This window comes from Ursus americanus, chromosome 28, assembly GCF_024610735.1.
Source record: "Ursus americanus isolate L20-20 chromosome 28, mUrsAme1.1.p, whole genome shotgun sequence".
Lineage (NCBI taxonomy): Eukaryota > Metazoa > Chordata > Mammalia > Carnivora > Ursidae > Ursus > Ursus americanus.
Window position 1 is genome coordinate 18,266,463 of NC_142154.1, and position 15,682 is coordinate 18,282,144.

The 15,682-nt window shown below is 54.6% G+C and overlaps 1 protein-coding gene across 5 annotated transcripts in view; it reads left to right on the forward strand.

Annotated features, from left to right (window-relative positions):
- The window catches only part of LRRK1 (leucine rich repeat kinase 1), a 120,976-nt gene extending 105,843 nt beyond the window's left edge, over nucleotides 1-15,133 (forward strand). For all 5 annotated transcript variants that reach the window (XM_087856716.1, XM_087856714.1, XM_045795383.2 and 2 more), the window contains 7 exons: nucleotides 213-407; nucleotides 1,181-1,332; nucleotides 6,750-6,867; nucleotides 7,889-8,005; nucleotides 10,541-11,391; nucleotides 11,761-11,862; nucleotides 13,701-15,133. In XM_087856716.1, the coding sequence (XP_087712842.1) occupies nucleotides 213-407; nucleotides 1,181-1,332; nucleotides 6,750-6,867; nucleotides 7,889-8,005; nucleotides 10,541-11,391; nucleotides 11,761-11,862; nucleotides 13,701-13,878 (1,713 nt within the window). In that variant the 3' untranslated portion in view covers nucleotides 13,879-15,133. The remainder of the gene's footprint in view (nucleotides 1-212; nucleotides 408-1,180; nucleotides 1,333-6,749; nucleotides 6,868-7,888; nucleotides 8,006-10,540; nucleotides 11,392-11,760; nucleotides 11,863-13,700) is intronic.
- Nucleotides 15,134-15,682: the final 549 nt, after the last annotated feature.

Here is a 15,682-nt window from a genome sequence, read left to right on the forward strand (position 1 = left end):
AAAGGGGACAGAATGATGGATGGTCAGATGGTTGGTTGGATGTTTGGACAGGTGGGGAGTGATGGATGCACTGATGAATGGATTGATGACGGTCTCCCTTTGGGCAGCATCCCTGGTCCTATTGTGTCTTCTGCTCCCTCCATCCCAGGGCCAGCTTCTGAAAGCTGCTGGGCCCGGGCAGGGGACCTGACTTGGCTTGCCTCTTTGCCCAGGTAGACATGTTCTCCTACGGAATGGTGCTCTACGAGCTGCTGTCGGGACAGCGGCCAGCGCTGGGCCACCACCAGCTTCAGATTGCCAAGAAGCTGTCCAAGGGCATCCGCCCTGTCCTGGGGCAGCCCGAGGAGGTGCAGTTCCATCGGCTGCAGGCACTCATGATGGAGTGCTGGGACACGAAGCCTGAGAAGGTACCTGAGGGCCCAGCCTGGGGGCCTGGGGGCCTGGCACCTCCTGCCGCTGTGGAGGCTCTGGACCTCCAGGGTACACGTGTGTGTCTACTTGCCCATCCTTCGCCAAGGGTCTGCAACAAATGGGCAGCCCTTCTCTGCTCGCCTTTCTAGAAAGAGATTTGTACTGTTCCTCATACATCCAGCTTGTTTTCTTTGCGCGCGTGTCACTCTCGGGAAAAAATGAGCTCTGCTTTCCTCCCCAGCATCTGTGTCACGCCATCAGGCAAGCAGAGCATCCCAACCCCTGGACAGCAGTACGGTCCCCACGCAAGAGCAGAGAGAATGTATGCATCTCTCTTTAGAGTAACGGGGGGAGCAGTTTCACTCCTGAGAGCAGGAGTCGTAATATCATTTTAAAGCTTAGCTGTTTTAGGGAAGAGGCCAGTGGTTTCAAGGTTAAAATGCATTTGTCAAATTAGATGGTACAGATTTAATGTATTGGGAATCAGATAAGGTCTGAGAAAAATTCCCTGCAAGATTGTACATCCGTGGGCACGGGGGTTGGAATATCAGAGTCTAAGCTACCCAGACCCCCTATGTTCGAGTTGCTGTGGAGGGTTATGTCCTGGACTGGCAGACACTCTGGCCCCTGAAGTTGTCTTGGTCTCTTGTTTTGAGCAGTTTCTAGTCCTTCCTCCCTTGTTCAAGACCATTGGTTTCATGGGCAGGATAGGCATCCGTCTGGCCGTAAGTGACCCTTGCTCACGGCTCTGGTGGCCTCTCTCCCTCAGCGACCCCTGGCCCTGTCGGTGGTGAGCCAGATGAAGGACCCGACCTTTGCGACATTCATGTACCAGCTACCCTGCGGGAAGCAGACCACCTTCTTCTCCTCCCAAGGCCAGGAGTACATGGTGGTGTTCTGGGACGGGAAAGAGGAGTCCAGGTAATGTCCCGAGGCGGGCCGTGCCCTGCTAGTATCAGAGTGGGGGGGAGTGACTGTGGAACTGGGGAGCAATCAGGGATGACCATGGGGAGAGATGTCTAGTGGATGGTGGGTTGAAAGCCTGATGGAGTTCTCTCCAGAGAGAAAACGGAGTCCACGCAAATAGATAGGCATGTAGGCATTTGTGGTTAAGAGAAGCAAGGAGAAGGTGAGGTCTGCCAGCGGGCGTGGGGTCAACAGAGGGCTTTGCTTTTTGTACTTGTTTTTTTCCTTCTTCATCCCCATCCCCTATTTCACCCATCCCCCACCGGCCCCCCTCCCCTCTGGCAACCACCAGTTTGTTCTCTGTGTTTATGAGTCTGTTTCTGTTTTATTTTTTCTTTTGTTTTTTAGATTCCACATGTAATTGAAATCATATGGTGTTTGTCTTTCTCTGACTTATTTCACTTAGCATAATACCTCCAGGTCCATCCATGTTGTTGCAAATGCCAAGATGTCATTCTTTTTTATGGCTGAGTAATATTCTACGTGTGTGTGTGTGTGTGTGTGTGTGTGTGTGTGTGTGTGTGTGTACGTACCACATCTTTATCCATTCATCTGTGGATGGACACTTAGCTTGCTTCCATGTTTGGCTACTGTCTATTATGTTGCAATAAACAAAGGGATTCATATATCTTTTCTTTTTTAAAAAAATTATTTGAGAGAGTGCACAAACGTGGGAGTGGGGGGCCGAGGAAGAGGCAGAGGGAGAAGCAGACTCCCCACTGAGCAGGGAACCTGACACATGGCTCGATCCCAGGACCCAGAGATCATGACCTGAGCCAAAGGCAAACGCTTAACCAACTGAGCCACCCAGGTGCCCTGCAATGCATATATCTTTTCAAATTAGTGTTTTCATTTTCTTCAGGTAAATACCCAGAGTGGAAATTACTGGATCATATGCTATTTCTATTTTTAATTTTCTGAGGAACCTCCATACTGTTTTCCAGAGTGGCTGCACCCGTTTGCATTCCCACCAACAGTACACTTGTTGGTTCCTGTCTGATACTAGCCCTTCGGACAGGTGTGAGATGAGGTCTCATCGTGGGTTTGATGTGCCTTCCCCTGATGGTCAGCGAGCTTGAGCCTCTTTTCATGTGTCTGTTGGCCATCGGGATGTCGTCTTTGAAAAAAAAATTGTCTATTTAGGTTCTCTGCTCATTTTTTAATCCAATAGTTTGTTTTCTTGGTGCTGAGTTGTATAAGCTCTTTATATATGTTGGATATTAACCCGTTATAAGATTTATCATCTGCAAATATCTCCCATCCAGTAGGTTGCCTTTTCGTTTTGCCAATGGTTTCCTTCGCTGCGCAAAAAGCTTTTCAGTTCGATGTAGTCCCAGGTGTTTAGTTTTGCTCTTGCTGTCCTTGCCTCAGGAGACAGAGCCCAAAAATATTGCTAAGCCTGATGTCCAAGAGTTTACTGCCTCTGTTGTCTTTTAGAAGTTTCATGGCTCCAGGTCTCACCTTTAGGTCTTTAATCCATTTTGAGTTTATTTTGTGTATGGGTAAGAAAGTGGTCCAGTTTCATTCTTTTGCATGTGGCTGTCCAGGTTTCCCAACACCATTGATTGAAGAAACTGTCTTTCCCCCCATTGTGTATTCTTGCCTCCTTGGTCGTAGATGAATTGACCACATCAGTATGGGTTTATTTCTGGACTTCCTATTCTGTTCTGTTGATCTCTGTGTCTGTTTTTGTGCCCACACCATCCTGTTTCGATTACTACAGCTTTGTCCTATCATTCAAAATCAGGGACTGTGGTCCTTCCAGCTTTAATCTTCTGTCTTGAGATTTCTTTGGCTTTTCACAGTCTTTTGTGGCTTCATACAGATTTCAAGACTACTCGTTCTAGTCCTGTGAAAAATGCTGATGCTCTTCTGATAGGCATTGCATTGAATCTGTAGATTGCTTTGGGTAGTATGGACGTTTGAACAATATTGATCCTACCAATCCATAAACACGTGTCCTTTTATTTGTGTCCTCTTCGGTTTGTTTTATTAGTGTGCTAGGTTTTCAGAGTACAGGTCTTTCACCTCCTTGATTAACTGTATTCCTAGGTATTTTGTTCTCTTTGGTGCAACTATCGATGGAACTGTCTTCTTAATTTTTCTTTCTGCTACTGTGTAGAAACACCACAGATTCCTGTATATCAATTTTGTACCCTGCAAATTTACCGAAGTCATTTATTAGTTGTAATCATTCTCCCATCCTGGGAGGACTTTGTTTTAAGGTGGGTGCTATTTGCAGCTTGAGGGCAGAAGAAGAAAATGATGCCGGGGGTCGGACAGAGAGGACAGTTACTGGGGTGGAGTTGCTGAGTAGTGACAGGGGCAGGGGACCCAGGGCCAAGCAGGTTTGGTGCCCTTAAATAAGAATTTGTGGGCCTTCCCTTCGAGTTGCGTCTTTTTCAATGAAACGGCAGGAAGGACGAAAGCATGGGGAGAGGTTTTGAATATTCAAGGAGAAGAAGATGACGTGTGACGTGAGCACCAGAGCATGAGATCAGGGTGCTTGCAGGACGGCAGTGAGGCCTGCTGGAGGTTGGAGGTCACGTGTTGGAAATGAGGCTCAACCACAGGGTTATGTTCCCCCAGCATGTTTTGCTGCCCCCAGATCGCAAGACAGGCAACAGTTGGTTTTAAGTAGAGTTGGGTTTTTGGCAGGAGGGAGAGAAAGGCATGGACAGTGGAGGTATTTTCAAGAGGGTCATGACAGAGATGGATCATGGAACTTAAGTGGGGCCATAAAATGGATAAGGAACAATGGAAAGTACCAGAGAATCCTAGATCTTGGCAGAGTGTAAACAAAACCAAAAACCCTGCGATGAGTTATGGTAGTAGGTGGAATGTTCTGGAAAACTTGGAGGTAGAGGTCAGAAAATAGATCTTAGACACTGAGTGGGTGGGAGGGGGGCAAATACTGGTAAAGATGGGATCCGATGTGCAACTGTGGGAAAGGGTGGCTGGGGTAAAGTGGGAGTAAGATCACTGGGAAACAGGAGGTCACAGGATGAAGATGCCAGAGTACTGGAAAGATAGACTTTGCAATCTCCAAAAACCCACCATCTGGAGTGAGATCCTTCAGTCCTGGCCAGGGTGTGAGGTCTCTCCCACTCCCCTACTGGGACATCTTCAGAGTCACGAGAGCACTTCATGGCCTGAATAGTCTTCTAAGCCTCATGGCAAACATTTGCCATGCTACCATTGAATAAGGCTTAGATGAAGTGAAGCTTGAGACACAATGAGCTAAATAGAAGGAACTTGCCATTTTCCCAGGGGCAGTCCAGGTGATGTTTGCGCCGTGGTCTATGCCACGGGGACTGAGTGCTCTGACATAAGACGTGGTATAAGAAACCATACCCTAAAGAAACATGTATATTTGTGCGTGTGTATATTTATTTTTACTAATAGTTATGTATGTAAATATATATGTTTTCAATAATTACATCACCGGGCATTGCACATTGTGATATTTGGCATGCAAAGTATGAAAGCTAGGTTAAATTAAGAAAAAAAAAACAAAAAACAAAACCCTGTACTTCTGAATTTAAATTTTTGGATTCATGATAGATTTTATCTTTAAGAAAAATAAATTCGTGTTTCCTAGCCCTGCCTGTTGAAAACGCCTAACAATAATGACCACCAACCAGTGATGACCCCCGGGACCCAGGTGGTGGTCTCTAAGTACCATAGGGAACCAGGGCTTATTTGAGAAGTGGCTGACTCCAGGTCTGGGACTGGAAGATGGCTGGGGGCATCTGACACACCAGAATCAAGGATGCCATCAGATACTCGTGAGGGTAGATTAAAGGGATTTAGGAGTCAACCCCGAGAGGTTCCGACTGGCCAAGGGTAGGGCAGTTGGCCATTAGTAAGAAGAATTTCAGTGGGTCGAGACACATCAAATTTTGTAATTCATGTGTTTCTAATGCTACTTAATAAAAACAAGCAAACTGGGGCGCGTGGGGAGCTCAGTCAGGCAAGTGTCTTGTTTTCGGCTCAGGTCAGGATCACAGCTCAGGTCATGATCTCAGAGTCTTGAGATCACACCCCGCATCAGGCTCCACGTTCAGCAGGGAGTCTGCCTGAGACGCTGTTTCTCTCTCTCCCTCTCTCTCTGCCCCTCCCTCTGCTCATGCTCTCTAAATAAATAAATAAATAAATAAATAAATAAAATCTTAAAAACAAGCACAAACCCCTCATTGGTCACCCTTGAAGGCTCCTAGAGAACTCACCCATTATTTTGAAAACTAGTATATACAGAAAGAATCAAGGTTTTATTCTGCCTTTCCTATGTGAACTGTACCCCAAGGTAGCAAAAGAGAGAAAAGGAGGAAGTTTCTTTTTTTAGAATAAATGAAGCTAAGAAATGAAGAAGGAATGCCCGAAATAGAATGTCAGCCTTCTGTACTCTCTCTTGAAATAATGCATATAAGGCAGTGATCGTTCATGATCGCAAAGGGACTGAGACTGGGACACTCCCAATAGAAATCCACACCCCCAGTGAGGAAATGTTCTTGCCTAACAAAAAGCAAACAGAATCTGATCAAGACTCGAGATTGGGGGCAGGGGGATGAGGCAGATGGCACCCCAGGGATGTTGGGACGGCACAGGACACCCCCAGAATCCTCAGGACATAACCTACCAGAGAAAAAAGAGAAAGGAGAGGGGGAAGCCAGTCAAGAGACTGGGAGACATAAAGACCCGTGGAAGTGTGGGCAAAAGATGTGCGTGACCTGGGTAAATAACTTCACTCTCTGCCTCGGACAGTGAGTACGCTGGACTCCCACGGGGGACAGTGGGACAGAAATGCAATGGGGGGGAGGCCCATTCCAGTGAGCCAACAGCAACCCTCATAAAATACAGCTTATTAGTTCTCAGAGCACTTGCAGCACTTGTGTTGGGGGACGTGTTTTGGGACCCCCAGCCTACTCTGAAATGCACCCATCGATCTTTAGTCTTGACTTTGTCTACTCTGATATTGAGGGGCTCCCCGTTCCTGGGGTGAGGCAGGTATGGCCGGTGGGAGGGGTGAGTGGCTTTGGTGAAGGTGTGGCCACCTGTGACCCTTCTTCACACCAGGGCAACTTCATGGACCCTCCAAGGTCACAGACAAAAGAGAGCCTTTCTTCCCTTTGGGAATGCCCTCTCATTGCCCGAGCATTCAAGTACTACCAGGGAGGCAAAACCCACCTATACCCGGGACCACGAACGGTCCTTGATTCTCAGAACGTGGCCACATTCAACCCTGGGTTCAAGGGGGTGGACGAGGCAGCCGATGTCCTCCTCCAAGGCCGCTCAGGCCAAGCCGAGAGAAGGGAGGCAGCCCCTGGCCACCGTGCGCCGACCACTGAGCACACCATTGTCGCCGGCTCTAGGAACTACACCGTGGTGAACACGGAGAAGGGCCTTATGGAAGTGCAGCGGATGAGCTGTGCGGGAATGAAGCTAAGCTGCCAGCTCAAGGTCCAGAACTCTCTGTGGACAGCCACCGAGGTAACTGTCTCCATTCAGCGTCCTCATCTAGGTGGGCAACACAGGGTGCCGTCCACGGGGCGCCACATTTAGCAAATAGGAATATAGGTGCCCGGGTACATGCGAGCATCAGATAAGGCCAGCCCGCGCGTGTGAGACCCCGGAGCAGTGCCAGCAGCCCTGTGAAGCAGCAGCAACGTGTCACCAGGGGCAGCAACCTGCCTTGTCCCTGGCGGGTGACCGGGGCTCAGCCGAGAGAAGTCTCAGGTGCAGGAGCCCAGCAGAAGGAGAACCCCATTAGGCTGGTGAAGCCACTGGGTTTCTTATAGCACTGCCGGGTCTACACAGCTGATCCACTCGGCTCTGAAGGCATTCTGCCTCCACATCACGGAAGTCAGCGGAAGGCCCCGGGAGCCGTGTTCTGAGAAATCCAGACAGGAATGCCCCAAGAAATGCTCCGAAGCTACGGTGCTGTGGGGGGCGGGGGACCAGTGCACAGCGGAGGGCAGACAGACGTGTGTGCAAGAATGCTCATCCCCGTGTAACTCCCAGTAGTGAAAACCTGGACACAGACTGAGCTCAGACAGCAGATTAGGTGGTGGCCGCCCTGAGCCACGGGCAGCCCGGAGGCGCTCAAACACGGTTCCCTCCGCCTGCCATGCATCATCACGAGGAAAGAGGAAACAGCACAGTCGGGTGGTCCTACTTTTGCCAGGAACTCGGAGACGCACACACAAACACCCCGGGGAAACAGAGTTGGGCCCCAAATCCCCAGGTGGCTTTCACCAAGTCATGGGGGAGGGGCGATTTTATGTTTCTTCTTTAAACTCTTCAGTCGTTTTCAACATTTCTGCAAAGCATGGGAATATGCAGACCACCCACCAGAAAGCCCCAACACGTGTTGCTTCCCGAGGCGCAAAGGGATTCCCAAAGCAGAAGGGACCGTGAGGGAAAATGGCAGGCGGTGGGAGGGGGGAGTGGCTTTGGCAGAGGGGCCAGCCAGGGTTCCACTGGTCTCACGTCGGCTCGTCTCCCTCCACAGGACCAGAAGATCTACATCTATAGCCTCAAGGGCATGTGCCCCTTAAACACACCCCAGCGGGCTTTGGACACCCCGGCGGTCGTCACCTGCTTGTTGGCCGTGCCTGTTATTAAAAAGGTGAGGTCAGAGGGGAGCTGGATGCCCAGGGGTCTGACTCTGCCCTCCTCTTCCGTTGGGGTGCCCCCCCCCATCCAGAAGGTATGAGGAGTGGGAGCAAAGCCATGCCCTCTTGGACCACCAAGCCCCTGTCAGGTCACAGTCAGCCTTAGACAGGCCATCATCAGTGCCTTTTCTAGAACCTGGGTAACTCGCAGAGCAGAACTAAGGGCTGAGGGGAAAGCTTGCATTCCACCTGCGAATACGACAGTCACAGATTCGAATGAGGCGTTTTTGGGGCACAAATGGTATAAAGAGCAGTTGTGCGTGTGCCCCTCCCCACCGTCGGATAGCAGTGGCTCCCCAGAGACACTCAACAGGTGGTGGCAGCCCCCCCACACCCTCCTCTGGAGTGCCTACAGTCGGTCAGCCCTAGACCTTGGGTCCCCCTTTGTCCATGTCCTTGAACTTCCGGCCCCCACCTCTCTGAAGTGGAGCCCCAAGTGGTCGGTCTCCACAGCCCGGGGCTCTGGCACCTCTGCAGGGCAGGCTAGCCTCCCCCAGCCAGCCCCTCGCTCCCCGCCCTTCCTGCTAGGATCGGCCCCGCCCCACACACCCCTGCCAGACTACCTTTTATTCAGTTCTCAAGATCAGGGACCCCAAGCCTGCTCTGAGAAGCTGCCCCAGCCCAGCCCCGCCCTTCAGTGGTGCTCTCAGGCTCCTCCGGCCTCCAGATCGGGGCGCTGCTCTTCTGCCTTTGTCCCTGCCCCCTCCCCTCCCACCCCTTGACTGTCCTCTCCGTTCCTTGTCAGTGCTCAGTGAGTCATTATTGGTGGTGTTTGGTTAAAACGTATTGGCTATCATCATCCAATTTCAGTTCTCCCATCTGTAAAATGAGGATAAGAAGAGGTTGAAGAGGGTTCTCTGAGCATAACATCCCCAAAGCTCTGGGCCCACGCACTTGGGTAAATGTGAGCATTATTATTACTTACTGACAGTCGTGAAATACATACGCTCTTCACTCTACTACAGTTTATTTCTTAAAAAAAAAAAAAAATCTGAAATCAACCCTGGAGTCATTTATGACCATGCCCCATGGGCGAGGCTGGGCAACCTCAGGACCCGGTCTGCCCCAGAGCCCAGGAGAACATGACACAAAGCGTTATTTAAGGCCACTGCTGGCCAGAGCCCCCGAGCCAGGGCACTGCCACCCGCACGACCAGAGGGAATAAAGCCGGCTCTGTGCGGAGCCTCCCCGTCAGGGTGCCTGCCCCTCGGAGGCCGTGCTGCCCCGTGGCCACGACGGCAGGCCCCTGCATTCTTGCACACGCACATTCACACCCAACTGGGCCGTGGGGCTCACCGCCCTGACTGGGGCCCAGAGCCAGGATTCAGATAGAGGCACTGCTCCTGTTTGCTTTGGCTGCTCTCTTTCCTAAAATTCTGAGGATGGATTTTGATAATGTTCTTAGGGCTTATTGACCTTGCTGTTGAGCTAGAAGCTGGTTCGCTCATGACCTTGGACAGCCTGGCCTCCCCAGTTCCCAAGTGCCTCAGGTCCCAGAAAGGGCGCTTTCTGCCGCTCACCCGCCCTGGTACGAAGCCTGGGTCCCCGCTCTGTTGGGGCTTCAGCTTTGTTCTCCTGAACTCCTCCCGTTCAGCCCTAGCCAGGCATCCAGGCTTCAACCTGCCCTCTATTCCTGGCTCTGCAGAGATGCTCCAGGGAGGCCTGGGGTGGGCCCTGCATCCAGCACTGTCCCTGCAACTTTGGCTATAGAAGATCGCATGCTTCTCTGCAGGAGCGGAGGGCAGCCCCAGGACCCTAGCACTGCCAGCTAGGCATTTCGAATAGGTGTGCTAAGTGGGGAGTGTAGGCACAGGGTCCAAGAAGTGCCTCCGTGAGAGGGTTGAGCTGGAAGCGATTTCTTCAAGGATGGGCTCAGCAGACACCTGTCATCTGCTGGGGCAGAACGCCAGGTAGAGTCACAGAGATGGACGAGACTCAGCCCTTCCGTGCGGCAGGCCAGCGCCCAGGCGTCAGTGGCCGGCACACCGAGCCTACTGTCATGGAGCCCCCGTCTGGTGGGGGCAGCAGCAGGAGGTGGCAAGCAGACCCACATGCTGCCCATGACTGCTGTCACATCGTTAACAAGCAGAGCTCATGGGAAGGAGGGAACCACGTCCTGGCTCTGAAGGAGGCCCTTGTGACCTGAAGGAGAAGGCAGCCCCTCCCGCTCACACGGCAAGAAGCCAGCCGAGCAGAGACTGGCCGCGTGGTTCAGGCCACACCTGCCCCACCCCTTGGTGCTGTGGGCCACACTCTCCCCAGGCACGTCCTCTCCTGCTCACAGCAGGAAGGGTGGGTGCGGCTCTTCTGGGCCTGAGTTGCACCTGCTTTGGGAGCATGCCCAGAAGGTCCTGCTGGCGGCTCTCCACCTTTTTGGGAACACTGCTCCTCTGGGTGTGCTGGGGTCAGTGCCGAGATGAGCCTTGTGCCCAGTCTGCCTCTCCCCTGGCATGCGTGAGACTCACAGGCCGTCCTTTTTCTGCTCGCAGAATTCCTACCTGGTGCTGGCAGGCCTGGATGACGGGCTCGTGGCGGTGTTTCCCGTGGTGCGGGGTGCCCCGGACAACAGCTGCTCCTACCTGTGCTCGCACACGGCCAACAGGTCCAAGTTCAACATCCCAGATGAAGACACACGACAGAACCCCTACCCCGTGAAGGCCATGGAGGTGGTCAACAGTGGGTCCGAGGTCTGGTACAGCAATGGGCCGGGCCTGCTGGTCATCGACTGTGCAGCCCTGGAGATCAGCAGGAGGCTGGAGCCCTACTCGGCCCCTTCGGTGGTCACCTCGGTCGTGTGCAGCTCTGAGTGCCGGGGGGAGGAGGTCGTCTGGTGCCTGGACGACAGGGCCAACTCCTTGGTGATGTACCATGCAGCCACCTACCAGCTGTGCGCCCGGTACTTCTGCGGAGACCCCAGCCCGCTCCGAGACATGTTTCCCGTGCGCCCGCTGGGTCCGCAGTCCCCGGACAGCCACGCGGCCGGCCCCAAAGAGCCCGAGGGGGACGGCATCGCGGACGTGAGCATCATGTACAGTGAGGAGCTGGGCACGCAGATCCTGACCCACCAGGACTCACTGACCGACTACTGCTCCATGTCCTCCTACTCCTCCAACTCTCCCCACCGCGCCCCCGCGTCCTCCTCCAGTTTGCCCTGCTCCCCGGCGAGCTCTTCCAGCGTGCCTTTCTCCACCGACTGCGACGACTCCGACCGGCTGCACGAGCCCGCCGCGGGCTCCGACAGGTCTGAGCATGACCTGACCCCCGTGGACGGGGAGGCCTTCAGCCAGCACCTGCAGGCCGTGAGGATCCTCGCCGTGAAAGACGTCATCTGGGTCCCCAGGTACGTTTCCCGCGAGTGGGGCGTGCTCCTGTGCTGCCCATGGGAGCTTGCAGGGGGCGCCGCGATCCGCCTGTTCTGGAGCCCCGAGGGGTCTCTTTGGCAAACCCAAGAAGGGTGCACTAGCGCTCCTCTGCCCCCCGGGGACCCCAAGGCAGATCCCCCCCCCCTCCCCCGCCTCATCAGCCGCGATTTGGTTTCCTGCTGGGAAAGGCCTTCCGGGCTGGGCTTCGGCGCCCTCCCAGTAACTCAGTCCATTCTCGCAGAGGCGGCGCGTTTGTGGCCTTGCCTGCGTGCACACCGGCTCCATCTCCCCCACGGACAGCCCAGCCCTGGACCAAACGCTTCCCCTTCTCGGTTTTGGTTTCCCAGGCGCGGCGGCGATGTTATTGTCATTGGCCTGGAGAAGGACACGGGCGGCCAGCGGGGCCGCGTCATCGCCGTCTTAAAAGCCCGGGAGCTGACTCCACATGGGTAAGCCTGGGGGTGCCTCCTTTAGGCCCCGAGCTGTGGTGTGGGGAATCTAGGCCCCTCTGCCAGCTCCTCGACCCCCCACAGTGGCTTCTTGCCTTTCCGTCCTCCACAGATAAATGCCACAGTGGCCATAAGGCAGAGAAGGAACAAGATGGGGTCCCCCAGGCAGCTCCTTGGGCTCAGCAAATACCAGCTGAACCAGGCATCAGCCACGGGTCATGGCTGGCTGTGTCTGGGGTTCCCAGTGCACCTGCGGACCGAGTGTTCTGCCTGGGGGATATGTCTCCAGGGCCGGCGTTCAGCGGCAATTGAAACGGGGAGCTGGGTGATTCGTTGTTCTTCCCACCAAGCAGGAGGGCCCTTCCTGTGGTGCCCCACCTGCCCATCTAGCCCCTAGGGGAGCCGCAGACCTAGCACACACCACCCCTCACCATGCCCAAGCCCGGGCTCTGCCATGGCTGCAGACCCATCTGTTGGGGGGTCCTACCAGGAGGCAGGCCAGACTCCACTGTGAGGATCATCCTGGGGCAAAACAACCTATCCGGATATACTGTGCGTGGCTGTGAGCGTGGGAAGCTAAGACCAGCTCGTGTCTCCAGAGCCCCCTGGCAGCCAGCACTATCCATGCCTCACTTTGTCTCCTGAGCCCCATCCTGCAGATCTCCTTTATGGAGAAATCCCATTCGGCCTGTTTGCCCAGAGCAGGCTGACGATGAGAGGGAAAACATCTATAGCAGGTCCCCTCCCTTGCCTGAAAGCGTTGAGTTCTCCAGGAGTCGTTGGATCCATTGACCCCTGCTCTGCCAGTGATTCCAGAAACGAGATCTGGTTTTTTTGTTTTGTTTTGTTTTTTGCTGAGCCCTGGCTGAGTTTGTGCCCTGAAGTAGTTCCCAGATCACATGTGGGGCTTCTGGGGGAGCAGGCAGGTCTGTAGAGCACTGGCCTGTTGACCTCAGATTGCCCATCATTAGCGTCCCTGAATTTTTCACTGGTTTTTCCTATTCAGCCCCCAAAGGCAGGTTTTCCGGGAGCCAGGCACACTCTCTATAGGGAGAAAGCAGCCCAGGCTGCTTCTGCCCAGAAGGGCCAGAGCCCGATCCCACCAGCTTTTTGCCATGCATCTGAGCCATTGATTCCCTCTGCAAATAGCTAGTGAGTGCCCACGGCATGCAAGTCCCCAAGGAGGCCAGAGGCCCTGCCCATACTGGTTTGCATGCTGACCATGGGGCAAGGCGGGGAGTGCTGGGATGTGGGCTGCCCAGTCCGGCCGAGGCCCAGCAGGAAACCTGTGGTGTGTGCAGAGATCAGCAAAACAATCCACAGCCTCAAAAAACAAATGCCTGTAGTTAGGGCACGCTGGCACGGGTTTCTGTCGGATATACTGCCCTGCATTTCCTGAGCACTGGGAACTTAACGTGGGAGGAGAGCCAGGCCTGAGCTGACGGCGAGGGGACCGAGTCAGTGCTTCAAATCCATTATGGGCCGTTGACAAGCAGCAGTCAGAGTTGATGGTGCTTTCTGGACACTTGGGGGTCGGGGTCCAGTGACAGAGGCTACCTGCTCTCGTTCCATCTGTGGCCTTCCATGGAGTGAGTCCCTTACAGACGGTCCCCATGCACACAAAGGGATGTGCTAGGCTCTTCTTCTGTTAGGATGCTTCTGCCCACGGACCAGACCCCCGGAGGAAAGCAGGGCATCAGAGCACATCCCTGCTGCCGGGCCGGGATGTCCAGATGCCCCCCCTCAGCCAGGCCCCCAAGAAGGTACAGACTGAGGGTCCCGGCCCCGACCAAATGGGGAGCCCTGTAGGTTTTCTCAGACCCCTGTCCTCTCTGTAGGGTGCTTGTGGATGCGGCCGTGGTGGCAAAGGACACAGTCGTGTGCGGCTTTGAGAACGAAAACATGGAGTGGTGCCTTGCTGTCTGGAGGGGCTGGGGCACCAGGGAGTTCGACGTTTTCTACCAGTCCTACGAGGAGCTGGGCCGGCTGGAGGCTTGCATGCGGAAGAGAAGGTGATTCCTATGGAATGACAGTCGTGGAGCCCTGGCTGCCCGGGGCCCGCGGCTTGACCCGTCTATCTGCAGCCTGCCACTCCCTGAGGACCCAGGAGACAGACCGGGTTCTCCCACGGACCACTTGCTGCTAGAAGTACCGAGAAGTTACCACCTGGCCATGGTTTGGGGGATTCCCCGGTTCTCCAGGCAGAGTTAGCTGCCTACCTCCATTTTCCCACTGCTGGTTTTACGACCCAAGAGAAGACAGTGGGGCCCAGTTAGGAGCAACTCTCCCCTGCCTCTTCCATCCACTTCCAGGAGCAGGGGAGGGGGATCCCGCTCCAGACTGGGTCACACAGAGGAGGGCTGGGTCTTCCCGGCACAGTGGGCCTGCCCATTTTCCTCCCCAGGTCTGGGATGGAGTTACACTAGAGGTTCTCAGTGGGGGAGCAGATCGGGGCAGGGAGGGGTGGGAGCGGTGACCTCTGCCCCTTCCCGCAGTGGCCTCCAGGCTCTCGGCACATTTCACAAGCCCCCGGGGCCCCCGGGTCTCAGGGCCCCACTTGGGCAAGCTGAGATCAGATGTCTCCCGCTCAGGAAAGTCTCTGTGTGAGAAGCCCTCAGAAGGACCCTCGGGGAGGAGCACTGCGCAATCTGGGGAATGAATGGGTTCCTTTAAGTGACACAGCCGGAAAGCCAAGAGCTCGCCCAGGGCCCAGGGCGCCCACTCAGCCTCCACATTCTTCTCCTGCTGACAAAGGCAGGGGAAACTCAATAAGCAGGACTTAAGAAAGGGCCGTGTGTTTATAGCTTTTGTAAAGTAAACTTGGACGCAGCTGGAGCACAAGCCCTGTTTGTTTGCACATAACAATCTTGTTTATCACTTTAACAAATTAAGTAATAGCTCAGCGGTTAGGCCCCGGTTGTGAAATCACGTCGTATGGGGGCTTCGACCAAAGGATGCCTTTGCTCAACATTGACTACACACGTGTACAGTGAAGTCTAAAGAGCGAAGTTGGTCCAGGGGGGTTAGGGGTCAGACAGCCACCGTTTCTACAAAGTACGCACGCACACAGGCACACGTACCATGTCGTTCCCGAGGGTCATCCTTAGGGGCTGTTGAACCTGGAACGGCGGTGTGAACACGAGATCCTACTCCAGTTCAAGTTGCTGACCTTTTTCTAAAATTAAGTTATAAAAATCATACTTCAGATTGGCTGGGACCTGCGGGCAAATGTGGTTCCTTTTATCTGAAAATAAACCGGTTCTCTGGAGCATGACGTCACAGCCTCTGTCTGCAGGGCATGTAGTAACGGCACAGGCCTCTCCCACCCAGGCGCACTGGCTGCAGGGGTGGGATGGGCAGCCCCCCTCCCCGGCCCCCGGCTGCCCCCATGCAAGCAGCCCACAGCAGCTTCCGGGAGCAGAGACAGCCGCTCTGGCAGCCCCAGCCTCCCCACTTCCTTCCGCCAGCTGGGCATCGAGTCCAACAGGGGCTGCGGGACGGCACCTCCTGTCCCGTCACCACTGTGTCCTGCCCTGGTCCCTCAGCTGGGCCTTGGTGGTCACCGCTCTCCCTCCCTTCTCTTCCCAGCACCCCACAGCTGCCCAGTTGCCCCCCAAATGCAGACCGGTTCCTGTCCTTCCCCTGTCCCCATCCTGCACTCTGCCACCCACAGCCAGACTGTTAGGCCGATGCTCAGGGCCCCCACGATCCAGGCCTACCCGCATTTCTGACCTGGCCTCCTCCCACTTGAGGCCCAAGCTGCTGCAAGGAGAGGCCAGGCGTTTAGCCCACGGTCTCACAGAGCCGGCTTGGGCACCTC